Raw genomic sequence first — 14,012 nt, forward strand, 5'->3', positions numbered from 1 at the left:
TTTGATCCACCAGAGTGCGCAGCCCCGCTCCCCCGGAGCACTGCTTTACCACATTATATCCAAATTCGTGTTATATCGGGTGGTGTTATATCGAGGTAGCGGTGTAGTTATATGGTTGAAATTATGGTTATTTTACTCAGTAACTTCAATGCTTAGTGCAGTTTATTTCAATGATTAAATGTCAGAGGTGAATTTTTCCAAAGTCTTTTCCCTAAGTCAATAGGCTCCTTTAGAGCTCAGAGACTACTCTGAAATTAGTTCTACTTTATACTACATAGATACATTTTTAAACAATGTGCTAAAATATACCATGAAATAAGCTTGTATCGGTACCTACCTGTTCCTCCTCTTGTACGCAAAGTCCCAGTATGAGAAGAGGAATTGACACCCCCAAAGACAGTCAGTCCCTGGCCTCCTGTTGCATGGAAGTTGTTGTAGTTTGGAATTGAAGTCACACCGAAACTAGGGTAGTGCTGTGGAGTGGGATCTGTGCCATAGCGATATCCTGAACTCTGAGTTAAACTGCCATCCCTCTCGTCTGTCAGTTTTGTTGCTTCTTTATCCTTGCATTGCACACAGCCCATTATCTAAAATCCTACAACAAAGAAAGAAGAAAAGAAAAGTGTTTTTACAGTGATGCTTGCTGGATCATAGGCACTACTAGGAACTAAGTTAGGCTGACCAGCTCGCCACTAGTGAGCAAAAGTTCAATTTTTGCCAATAAATGTAGATTTGTTTGAGGAAGCTCCTGGGGCACTCTTCTCTTAAATCCATATTTAGGCATCTAAAAAGTGGTTTAATTTTCAAAAGTGCTGAGCACCCAATAACTCCCGACTTCACATGGAGGTAACGCAATGCTGATGCCATTATGTGACAGACAGATATGACGAAGCAGGGTAAGAATGACAGAGGGGACATTAAGCCACCAAACCCTAGAGCTATGGAAGAGAGAACTGGCAACAGAAGAGGCTGAAAAACAAAGCTTTCTTGAGTTCAAATCTGTCCAGACTCCCTTAGTCCATATTATGGCAGCTAGCCCAAGCTGCAGCCCAGCTAGCCCTGACTACACTGCTATTTTTAACATACTAGCTTGAGCAGAGCCAGCGGGTCTGCCTGCTTGCACTGGGAAGTATGCTTCTAGCTGCAGTGTAGACATACCCAACAGAGTGGAGAGGGGGCTGCAGAGAACTGGTTATGATTCCCTGATTTAGGGCTGCTTATGGAGTGTTAATTGGCCTTATCAGACTTGAGAATCCCATCCGTATTTCAAACTAGTGTTATATTGTTCTTTGATACCCTGGAAATACTTCTTCTTTTAAAAAGATGTCCTTACACAGCTGTAAGTGCTACCAAGTCATTTCATTTATTTCTCTCTCAAACACTACTTTTGCAGACAGAACCATCATTATTCAAATATAAATCTCATTAAAAGCTTGACATTTCAGTGGGAAATTACATTTCCTTAATTGTTTGGAAATTCTCTCCACAATTTTCATTAAATGATAATAAAGTAGGTTTTATTGAAAAGATGCTCTTGTGGACACTCTATAAACATGCTGCCATTACTGCAACTTTGAACAGTGCAAAGTATTAAGAAACTGGAGAATCTCTCAAGACGTAAAAGTTACAGCAGAACAACATTTTTCATTTGAAAACATCTGTGGTCATGCAGAGTTTACTACTTTATAATAAGTGACATTTTCAGTGACATTTTTCATTTTTTAAAAATTTCCCCTTTGACAAAAAGGTTGTTGTCCTCCTTCCTTTCTCTCCCCTGTTTTCCTTTTCCCACTTTGGCATGGAGAAAGGTAGGAAGGCGGAGGAGAAGGAAAAAAGAGAAAGGGTTAACCCAAAAAACGTAAAAAAAAGTTTTTAACTGAAAAAAAAAAAAAAGTATTTTCTCCCAGCAAATTAAAAAAAAAAAAATCTATGAAGATAATGACTGTTTTTCTCCCAGCTTTACTAAATACACACAGATCGTAAGCTGGTATAAATTGAAATAGCTCTATTGAAGTTTGAGAGTTTGTGCATTGATTTATAGCAGCTGATGATCTAGCCCTACCTATTTGATTGGCATGTTTAGTTAGTCAAAGAGAGGAAGTTAAAATTACAAATGCCTTAAAAGTAAAATTATTCATGTGAATAATTCTGAAAGAGTGAATAAATTAGAAAATCATACCACCAATGAATACATGTACAGATCTTCAAGACAAATACTTTTGCATGTTAATCATAAACAAATATTAACAGAGGACCACTGAACTGTGAGTTCTTTCTCCTGTCCCACTCCAGTGGCTTTTTAGCCTATTTACCCCATTATCTTTTCTTGTTAGTGTGCAGCTTGTGAGTCAGAATTGGGTGCAGAATGAAAAAAGGTCTGATGGAGAGGGCTTTTTCTTTCATTTGTCCTTTTCAGCTCAGTTACAATGTCTAGACAGCTCAAGTATAAAGACTGCCTGATTGTAGTACCTTGTAAAGCGTGACAGAGGGTGTAACATACATGCATCTTTTCAAGCCAAGACTTTGAAAAGTTGTCCATTCCTGGCTCAAAGAAACGAACTAGGCAACAAATTATATCATGCATAGTTACATCTGGGAGAATGCACAAACACATTACTGGAAATGATTCAAGATTACTCCTGGGTTTTCACAGATAATAAATATCTCCATTCAACATCACTACTCTAGTTATATCAATGACTGGACTGCAAGAACTAATCTCCTTCGTTACCACAGAACAGACCCACCAAATGTCAGGATTTTCAGTTTTGTAAGGTTGGAAACATGTTCACTAACGAAAGACCAAACAAAATCTGGAATGTATTGACACCAAATTCTCATGAGATCAACATACCACATTGTTCATCCAACACGCTGTGCAACTTTTGGTAAATGAACAAGTTTCCATTAGGAAATGAAGTATTTCTCGCACATATAATTTACTGGGTCATGTGGCGATTTCATAATTTGTCATTGGTGTTGTTACAAAAGCAAATAAATGGCTTAATAATGGTGAACTTTTCAAATGCAAACAAGCTGCATATGTTTCTGGTTTGTTTCGAAATATACAATTTCATGAGCAATATAAAAAGTTGATATGTTTTATGAGACATTTTAGTGACAATTGAAAATATCTACTGTTGGACTTGCCTCTTTCTTGTCCATGTTAACTATCTAGTAACTCCATTGAAGGATACTTAGTGTTAGCCTAGCCAAAGAAATTGGTTTTTTTCAAGTGGCAGAAACATTCTTGTTGAATAAAAAACACAAAATGAATTCTGTCATTATTATTTATACTATTGTAGCACGTTAAACTTCATTATTTTTGATTAATATCTAATTAGTCTCAATCTTCTTTTATCTACTAAAATAACACTACTGCACTTTTTCTTGAAGATTATTGATTCTGAAAACTATTCTAGAGAGAAGCCAAGATTAAAGAACAACAAAAGCCACCTACCACTAGGGCAACATTAAAAATAAAATGATCTATTCACAAATTCTGGTTTTACTACGTGGGGTTTTGTTTCAATATTGAGCTCTTCCTCACAGCTCTTTCCCTGACACCCCTCAGATTATTTTTATGGAATGTGGTAAAGATGTAATAATTAAGATGCATTATAATTTTAGAACTTTAGCAAGCAAAGCATTTTCGGGGGGGGGGGGGAGAGGATTAATCACACACTTTGCTAGAACTATTTCATTTTTATTGAAAAAGAAAAATAGTTTAACAAATGGGCTAGAAACATTGAAAACGTTAATGATAACAAAAATACTTGTGTAAGTTCTTGTGCTTGCTTTCCTCCCACTCTCTGCAGCCATACTAATTGTTTCCTGTTAGAAGAGAAGAGCAGCCAAATGAGCTGAATCAGACTTAAGCTGTCTCCTTGCCATGCTACAAAGTTTTGACCAGAAGAGTCAAGAAGCAGGTCAGCGTTATACACAATTACATATCTCAGTTAATGTCTGCACAGCAGCCCCTGCTTCATGTACATTAAACTAAGGAATATATTTAGGCTTGGAAGCATTCGATTATTCGGTAAATGTCGATAAACACTGATTTCACTGTACCCATACAAACTGACTAAAAAATATTTCCAATCAATAATTGTTGAAATTTACAGATAGGCAAAGAAAAATGCTGCTTGAGAACTTAGAGTTTGACTGAGGCTAAAATTTTGACATATGATGACAGTGTGTTTTAACAGTTATAAAGCTTTAATTTTTTGAATCTCAGTGTCTACTGTCATTAAATAATTATCTCACCTAGATTTTTAAATTTTCACAGTTGCAGGAAAAAATGAATAAAAATTGAAAACATGCTTAAAATAAACATTGATATTATCAATTTAAATAATAATAATAATAATAAATAATAAAATAATAATGATAATAATTGAATTCTGCCAAGACTAAATATGTTTCATATGTAAGTAAAACACTATGGGATATTTGTTTATACCAGAAGTATTCTGACCACGTGGGGTTGAGGCATGAGGTTGAAGTGCTGCTTATCACACAGTACCTCCGATTTAGGAAAACATCCCTATTCAGGACATCACTTACGCATGTATTTAAGTCTCAATGAAGTCACTGAAACTGAAGTATATACCAAAAGTGAAGCACATGCATTCCACTATGGAAATGACTTGCCTCAGTGCTTATGTTCTGGGGCCTCATCATGGAGAGCTTCCACTATTTTAGTGGTGGTAGCAGTTATTACTATACCCTAACTGAATTTGATTCATTAGGAACACAGACTGAGATGTACATGTTAGGTTCCACAGTAGATGCAGAAGCCCCATTTCTTCAAGGGACAGCTAATAGCCAACTCCTTACTAGGAAGGGATGGGGCTTTAGGATGTGATCATACAGTTCAATACTGCAATGGTTTCATTGTTCCCTATTCAGTGGAGCTTTTCCTTTAGTTTCTGAAGTCCAAAGGAAAGGGAGCACCAGAGAAATTTCTGTAGTATCTTTCACTAAGGCACAAAGGGGTCTTAAAGAAGAAGTTTAATACTTCTTGTTTCTCAAACTACACCAAAGCTGACAAACCATAGCCTACTCTAGTTCTCGTACCTAAAAATCATCAGGAAGAAGTGGCTGGGACCAGGTCTGGAGTGGACATTTACCATGAATGTATTTCTTCAGGCTATTAAAATCTTTATGAAGAGTCTTACAGCCCTCTACTGCAATTCTAAATTCTGGAGACTATACCACAATCTGCTACTCTTAAAATAATGTTCTAGTTGCAAATGCAGCTTTCATTAGAACTGAAGAAGTACTAGATGAAGGAAGATAAGGAGCAGCTCATAGGTCTATTGATGCCATGCCCCTAGGGTGACCAGACAGCAAGTGTGACAAATCGGGACGGCGGTGTGTGTGTGTGTGGGGGGGGTAATAGGAGCCTATATAAGAAAAGACCCAAAAATTGGGACTGTCCCTATAAAATCGGGACATCTGGTCACCCTGCATGCCCCTTACACTCAAATCTATTGCCATGGTGACAGACCCCTACAGCTCAAAACTGAAGCTATTCACTGGGACAAAGACACTGAGATGCAGCAGGGACACATTCTTCCTCTCTCCTGTTTGGTTTTTTATTTTGGCAACTAGAGTTGACCACAAAATAAATTCCTTGGAGAATTTCTTTCAATGGAGAAGGTGAAGAGGCATGAGGGAGTAAATGATTAACATAACTGCTTATTTTAATTAACTTTTAGAGGCTGATTGGAAATTACGAACAGGGAAACTGGAGAAAGGGCTCTCGGGTTCTAGTGAAGGCCAACTACATAGGAAAAATGAAAATCTGGGCTTTTACTCAGTTTATATAAACGTCCTCATTAACCCAGCCAAAGGCAGCATACAAACACAGAAGTTTAAAAATTTTCCCTCGAGGATATCCTCTTGATATTTGCAGTTTTGCTGAAAGTATCCCAGAATGCATCATTCTGTGACATCAAAGATACCAAGTTGAATGAGTTATAGTAGACTTCTCATATACAGAAGGTCACATTCTGGGTTATTGTCCTTCCTGGTTTACTGACAAAGTAGGATTTTTGTCAAGAAGAATTAAGTAATTTTTAAAAAGTAACCTCAATCTTTTTGTGTGTGGCATACCACATTCAATCTGGTTCAAGGGGATAAACAAACATTGACATTTGCACTTCATTTAATTCATTCTGCCTTAATTCATCTTTTGGGCCCATTGCAGACTAAAAGTAATGGCCTCAATTTTTAAGAGCAATAAATGATTGTGTGCCTCAATTTTCGGGAATCCAGCTTGATGTGATTTTCAGAAAGTCCTGAGCATCAACTCTGACAATCTTTAAACAGCTGATTCAAGTTGGACACCAAACACAAGGTGTTCAAAGTTAGCCACTTTTGAAGATTCAGACCAATACTTGTAGTACATAAGAACGGCCATACTCGGTCAGACCAAAGGTCCATCTAGCCCAATATCCTGTCTTCTGACAGTGGCCAATGCCAGGTGCCCCAGAGACAATGAACAGAACAAGTAATCATCAAGTGATCCATCCTCTGCCGCCCATTCCCAGCTTCTGGCAAACAGAGATTATGGCCACAATCCCTGCCGATCCTAGCTAATGGCCATTGATGGACCTATCCTCCAGGAACTTATCTAGTTCTTTTTTGAACTGTGTTATAGCCTTGGCCTTCACAACATCCCTGGCAAGGAGTTCCACAGGTTGACAATGCATTGTGTGAAAAAATACTTCCTTTTGTTTGTTTTAAACCTGCTGCCTATTAATTTCATTTGGTGACCCCTAATTCTTGTGTTATGAGAAGGAGTAAATAACACTTCCTTATCTACTTTCTCCACACCAGTCATGATTTTATAGACCTCGATCATATCCCCCCTTAGGTGTCTTATCCAAGCTGAAAAGTCCCAGTCTTATTAATCTCTCTTTATACGGCAGCCGTTCCATACCCCTAATCATTGTTGTTGCCCTTTTCTGAACCTTTTCCAAGTTCAATATATCTTTTTTGAGATGGGGTGACCACATCTGCACGCGGTATTCAAGATGTAGATGTACCATGGATTTATATAGAGGCAATATGATATTTTCTGTCTTATTATCTAACCCTTTCTTAATGATTCCCAACATTCGCTTTTTTGACTATTGCTGCACATTAAGTGGATGTTTTCAGAGAACTACCCACAATGATTCCAAGATCTCTTTCTTGAGTGGTAGCAGCTAATTTAGACCTCATCATTTTGTATGTATAGTTGGGATTATGTTTTTCCATGTGCATTACTTTGCATTTATCTATACTGAATTTCATCTGCCATTTTGTTGCCCAGTCACCCAGTTTTGAGAGATCCTTTTGTAGCTCTTCACAGTCTGCCTGGGACTTAAATATCGTGAGAAGTTTTGTATCATCTGCAAATTTTGCCACCTCACTGTTTACACCTTTTTCCAGATCCTTTATGAATATGTTGAATAGGATGGGCCCAGTACAGACCCCTGGGGGACACCACTATTTACCTCTCTCCATTCTGAAAACTGACCATTTATTCCAACCCTTTGTTTACTATCTTTTAACCAGTTACCAATCCGTGAGAACCTTCCCTCTTATCCCATGACAGCTTCCTTTGCTTAAGAGCCTTTGGTGAGGGACCTTGTCAAAGGCTTTCTGAAAATCTAAAAACACTATGTCCACTGGATCCCCCTCGTCCACATGCTTGCTGATCCCCTCAAAGAATTCTAGTAGATTGGTAGTATCCTTAGCTTGCTCCACTCATTCAGTTTTCTTAGATTTACTCTGGTATTCACAGTAGTAACTTTTTTTTTTTAATCTTGAACGTTTTTTTTTTTTTTTAAAGTTCTAAACCAGCATAATATATGCAACATAATGGGTCAACTCTCACTACTTTTTTTTTTAATTCTCCAAAGTTTATTGAAGCCCACCTTCATTTTGGTTCTATCAGTGATTCTACAGTTTGCAGGAATTAGAGAATACATCATGAAGATGCCCTGCAAATATTAAAATTTAACACTTTTGAACACCATCTATTGTTTCTCAATCTTTTAGAAGGCGTTTTATTATCCATTTATTTTTATACCTGACAGGATCATTGGCAAGCGCCCAATCTTCTGTGATTTTTTTTAAAGTGTCTGTGACTTGATAATGAGATTTTTAAAGGATACATAGAAAATTAAACAGATATATTGATATTTCTGAGCAAAAGGCCATACATGCCATGGTCAAAACCTTACTGTGTAACAATGAAAAATCAGTGAAGGTGTTTAAACAACAGATTCATGAGAGAAACAGGAACAATAAAAGATCTAGCTGCATGAATTTGATTTTTAAAAGAGCTGTCCTTTAAAGCTCCATCCCCAGGATTTACTGAGTTGTATGAGCACAAAGTTTCAGCATTTTATAATTACCTACTTGCCCGAAGCAACTATGAGTCTCAGTAGCATGAATAAGCTGATAACAAGTGACAATTCACATCTATTGGAGGTACTGCTGGAAGATGTGTCCTAAATGAATTCCTACAGCTGCAGTATGCTGGCCCAAAGCAAAGGTCATTTGACGAGCTGAGTGCTCCTATTATTCTCAGTTGTCTATAAGGAACTCCTGAAAGTTTAATATGAAGGAATTTTCTAAAATGAAGCCAAGGAACATTTTAGGAGAATGAGAAGCTCCTACTACCCCCAACCAGCAGAACTGGTTTCTGAGCTTCAGGGTGCCAAATCCATTGTCATTCTTTGACACTTGAACGATGGCAAAAGTGGAAGCCCCCAGAGAAAACATGGTAAACTGTTGGTATATACATAATACAAGCTAATAATACTTAGTCAAGCAAGGCCATAGTCCTCTACAGGGCATATGATGCAAACTGCTTACCTTCTTCCTTTAATGGCATTTTCTCTGTCTCTCATGCCTGACTTTAGTTGTGCCATGTATTTCTGTCCCTGGTCAGCCAGCACTGGAGCCCAGAGATTGGAGAGGATGCATGTATATAAGATAGGTCATGGGACAAAATGCTACCTGACTGGCCCTCTCTGCCAGAGTGATCAATAGCAGAGATGTCCATGAATACAGATTGGTGGCAACTGAATCAAAGGAGGAACGATTTAGATGATGGTCTGAGAAATATATGTATCTTCCTAATGTTGTATTCAGTGGTGCACCTCTCAGATTCCTGTATTGTTTTAATGTAAGAATCTAAGGCTATATTCACTATCAGCAAGAGAGGAACAGGAAAGTCAGTGTTCCATCTGGACAGTAGTGGCAAAAACTGACTTCACTTGCTGTGCTTGTTTAAGGAACAGTTGTTGTGGTGGAACTGGCCTGTTGCCGAAGGGTTGGAGGTCACCTGGCAAATCCACAAGAAAACACATTAGCACAAAGCGTCTGTTTGAGCAGGCGTAATCAAAAACTCCCCAATGCAACAAATGAAAGAAGAGGAGGCTCACCCTCCAAAACTCCAACAAAAGACCACTTTGCCACTTTTTCTAGTTTCTATAGCGTTTCCTTGCCAGATGAGTTTGTGAATGTTATGGTCTCATCTTTTTTAGAAACAGTGAATTCTTTTTCATTCTCTATAGCATGCCAGTTTCAGTCAAAACTGCAGAGTCTTAAAGGAACAGTAACTGGAGTCAAACCTTGTAGATTGTTCTGGGTAGTTGTAGTTTTACTTGATTTATTAAAAGGAAGCACCATTGAAATCCACAGCTCAGAAGGTCTGTAAGTTAGACATGTTCTGCTGCATTGTTCAAAATCCAAGCTTATAAATTGTAATTTTTTTCTTAAAGAAAAGAGGATTTACGTATAGCTACCCTGGCAAAGAATGCCTTCAGTCTTTAAATGAGTGCACTACTTCAGTACGAGGCAGACTTAGTCTAGAGATGAGAATTTCTTTCCTTTATTCTAATGAGTTTTAAAGCCTTATTTAAGGGTTAACACCAATAACGAAGCAAAGTAAACACACTGCTTATTGTATGACATTTTAATTTAAATAATGAATAGAACTCTGGGTGAAATGTTGGTTTAGAGTGTGAAGACACATGTAACAAAAATATCCAAGTTACATTCTAACTATACCCAGCTGTCTGTGCCACTCAGTACGCTGGGCTTAAGAAGGTGGGTGGACAGTGTACAGGAACATTTTGAGCCACTGATTCTAAGGGCTTGTCTACACTTGAAATGCTACAGCAGCACAGCTGCACCGCTGTAACACTTTGGCATAGACTCTACCTATGCCGATGAGAGGGTTTTCCCATCAACATAGATAATCCACCTCCCTGAAAGGTGGTAGCTAGGTTGAGGGAAGAATTCTTCCATCAACCTAGCTCTGTCTATGCTGGGGTTAGGTTGGTTTAATTATGTCTTTCAGGGGTGTGGATTTTTCACACCTCTGTGGTAGGTAACTGGATTGACCTACCTTTTTAGTGTAGGCCAGGCCTAACTTTAATGTACATTTTAAAAATACTCCTCTTTCCCACTCAACATGCATAGTTGACCTGCAAAAGAACAACCATTAAAAAGGGCAGAATCATTTAATCTCAGAAATAAGTGAAATTGAGGTTCCTACTGATCATTCTCCCCCCCATCAGGAAACAGAAAGATGATTGGAGGTATTTGCCCCTTTGATTTTTTTTCTTTGCAGATTCACCCTGTTCTGAATTTTTCTCTGTTCTTATTTTTTAGAAACTTTTCGGGATTAATAAGAGTTTAATTCAATTCATGTGAACTAGTTTGTTTCTTTATGATTTACAAGAGGCAGACAGAAAGATTTTCTTCCCCTCAATGTTTTTTTCTGATTGCCTTTTTTACATGAGAAATTCAGGTGTCCCCTATCCTGTTTCTCATGGAAGGCTCTTTGATTGAAGCATTAATAGGATATGACATCAAGGAAACCATGCAAGCTGACACCTGACAGAGAGGAGGTGATTTATATTCAGATAATTTAAAACTCTTATTGTTTTTGTTCACACCTATTTGGCTCAAATGCCTGAATAGTTAGCATAAAAACTCTTTTGTTAGGGATTCAGCACCTATCCCCTTTCACCTTGAGATCGAGAGCTCAGTCTATGTATTTAGGTCCTTCAAGGGTAAGCCCTACAAAATATCATGTGAAGACCAGATATGACATTCTTTGGGGAAAAAACATCAGTACAGAGCTTTTAAGCTTTTTAATTATAAATACTCTCTCTTTCTCCTACCCACCCAATCATGAAGCAGCCAAAGAACATAGTAGACAGTGCAGATCACAGGAATGATGTGCTCTCTATGCCCAGTTGCATTCTGCACTAACTACAATTTCAAGATTGATTAAAGGTGCAGCCCTATGACCTCAAGGTAATAAAGGCCTGCATTAACCATAGCAAGGTCTGTATCTGAAAAAAAAGTTTACAGTACATACCAGTAACACACAGAAACTATGACTTTGTCTACACTGAAATGCAGAAACAGTTTAGTACTTCTCTAGCAATAATTATATTTAAAACTCAGCTATTACTCTTGTGGTTTCAAGTCTCCAAAAAACAGTTTTTGTGTCTTTATAGTAACAATTACATTTAAAGATTTGAGCCTGGCCTGGTGTTTTAACCATACCACCAAACTATTGTCAAACATTTAATTTGCAAAAGTTTTCAGGTAACATGGGTTAAACCCTGTTTCCTTGATCACTGGCTTAAGATGGATATGCATAGTTCATGGAGATGAGACACAGAGTTCAAGCCATTTTAATTGACATTTTCAGAACTGGAAAAACAGTGAAAAAAGAAGAGTTTAAGGCTTACAGTGAAAGACTACTGCCCGTCGATTCAAAGCGTGATCAGTGGTTGGATGTGGAAATGACAGATTGTATCTTATGCAGTGTAGTTGTAGCCATGCGGCGTCCAGGAAATTAGAGACAAGTCAGGTGAGGGGTAGTATCTTTTATGGGATTGGGACCAACTTCTGTTGGTGAGAGACAAGCTTTTGAGCCACACAGAGCTCCGTGTGGCTTGAAAGCTTCTCTCTCCCACCAACAGAAGTTGATCAAATAAAATATATTATCTCATCCACCTTGTCTCTCTAGCAGGGGCGGCTCTATGTATTTTGCCGCCCCAAGCACAGCAGTCAGGCAGCTTTCGGCGGCACGCCTGCGGGAGGTCCGCCGGTCCCGCGGCTTTGGCGTACCCGCTGCCGAATTGCCGCCGAAGCCGCGGGACTGGCGGACCTCCCGCAGGCATGCCGCCAAAGGCTCCCTGACTGCCGCCCCCACAGCGACCGGCAGGCCGCCCCCCACAGCTTGCCGCCCCAGGCACGCACTTGGTGCGCTGGTGCCTGGAGCCACCCCTGCTCTCTAGAATCTTAGTCTACACTGAACTTTTTCTTGAGATCTGCCTCCAGCCCACTATTACCTGCACAGTTCCACTAGGAGGACTGCAACAGTGGGAGTGCAAGTATACACGATCTGCTTGTGCTTCCAGTCCTGTCTCAGTTAGACTAGTGGTTCTCAATCCTCTTTTGGTGTGAGACCTGCAAAATGGCCAAGAAGTCATCCCACAAAAAATGATGTATTTCACCTGAACATTTTCAGCCATTTTGTGCAGGGGGAGGGTGTGTGCTACTAGGTGTGGGAGCCAGTGGATGGGGCTGCTTCTCCTTCACTTCTCTCCTGCACAGTGCTCAGCTCCAAAGGCTGGCAAGTACCACTAAGCCTGACCCACAACTCCTTGAAGCACCGATTCCCCTTCACTAGAGTTGAGAAAGAAGCTGTTCTGGGATTGGGTGATAGGCAGGAGGGGCACAGCAGGGACGGAGGCAGTAGCCACAGCAGCAGGAGGAAATAAGAAACTGCTTCCCCTTCCAGGTTTCTACTGAGCTCTAGTGACCCAGGGATTTTGACGCTTGGGTTTCCTGTGTTGTGACCCCCATTATCTGAGCAATACCAGCCTAAATCGGCACAGGATGCTGCAGCATGAAAGCTGACCATGCTTATTTAGTTTTCACTGTTGCTACTAGGAACCTGAGGGGCAGCATCGGAACTGACAAGAAATCAGATCCATTTAACTCTCCTGAAACTTCGGAAAGCATGAGCAGCAACAGGGGAAGGCTCACATAGGCACAAGTGCTGGTGGTGACAGAACAGTCCCCATGTTCACATCCTACGCACTATGGTAATAATGTTTGTACAAGGTAGGCCTTGTGAGGTATCATTTAAAAAACTCAATTTTCTGATTAACAATATCACGGCAAAATGCATGTGGCAGCATTATATGTCAAGTTATAAACATAAGCTGAGAACATGACTAAAAGTATGTTTTCCAGATAAGTGTGAAGTGACCAAACGGTTCCTCAGAGACAAAGGGTAAGCTCAGCCAGGTGTAACTAAGGCTGATGGACCATTACCTGCTAAGTGGCCATTTTGGGGCAGGAAAAGGGGCCAGGGGTTAAAAAAAAAAAAAGTCTACATTTTAGCAAAGAAAAAGGATGGAGTTCCCTTCTACACAGCGTGCTCGTCACCTTGCTCCCAGCTGGAAATGCTTCTCAAAGGGGGAGGACAGGACTACAAAAAGGAAGGGGCAGAAACCCCAAGACATCTCTTCCTGCCCATCCCATTGACTGCACCTGAAGAGACTCTCGAGGAGGGGTCCTGACCTGAGAGTTTGGTCAGTAATATGCTGCAGCATGTGGTAAGAAAACTTTGTTTTGAATCTAATATAGTTTGCTAAATTAGGCACCTGTACGCATTTTATCTTTATTTTTCTTGTAACCATTTCTGGCTTTTATGTCTCATTCCTTGTACTCACTTAAAAAAAATCTCTCTTAGTAGTGAAAAAACTTGTTTTATTGTTTTATCTAATCCAGTGTGTTTAAGTCGAAGTGTCTGGGTAACTCCATTTGGGGTACCAAGTTGTGTGCATATTATTCCCTTCAAGGAATAACCGACTTAATATATTTGTACTGTCCAGGACATACATTTCTGGGGAAAATCTGGGACTGGGACTGTGTTGGGGTCACCCTGTGGTAAATTTTAAGGCTGGTAA

General features: G+C 39.4%; 1 protein-coding gene across 1 annotated transcript in view; it reads right to left on the reverse strand.

The window, feature by feature from the left end:
* FYN (FYN proto-oncogene, Src family tyrosine kinase) overlaps positions 1-14,012 on the reverse strand; it is a 184,493-nt gene that overhangs the window by 46,100 nt on the left and 124,381 nt on the right. The window contains exon 3 of the mRNA XM_065401551.1: positions 338-595. Coding sequence (XP_065257623.1) covers positions 338-584 — 247 coding nt within the window. The 5' untranslated portion in view covers positions 585-595. The remainder of the gene's footprint in view (positions 1-337; positions 596-14,012) is intronic.

The sequence above is a fragment of the Emys orbicularis genome, chromosome 3, assembly GCF_028017835.1.
Source record: "Emys orbicularis isolate rEmyOrb1 chromosome 3, rEmyOrb1.hap1, whole genome shotgun sequence".
In the NCBI taxonomy this organism is placed as follows: Eukaryota; Metazoa; Chordata; order Testudines; family Emydidae; genus Emys; species Emys orbicularis.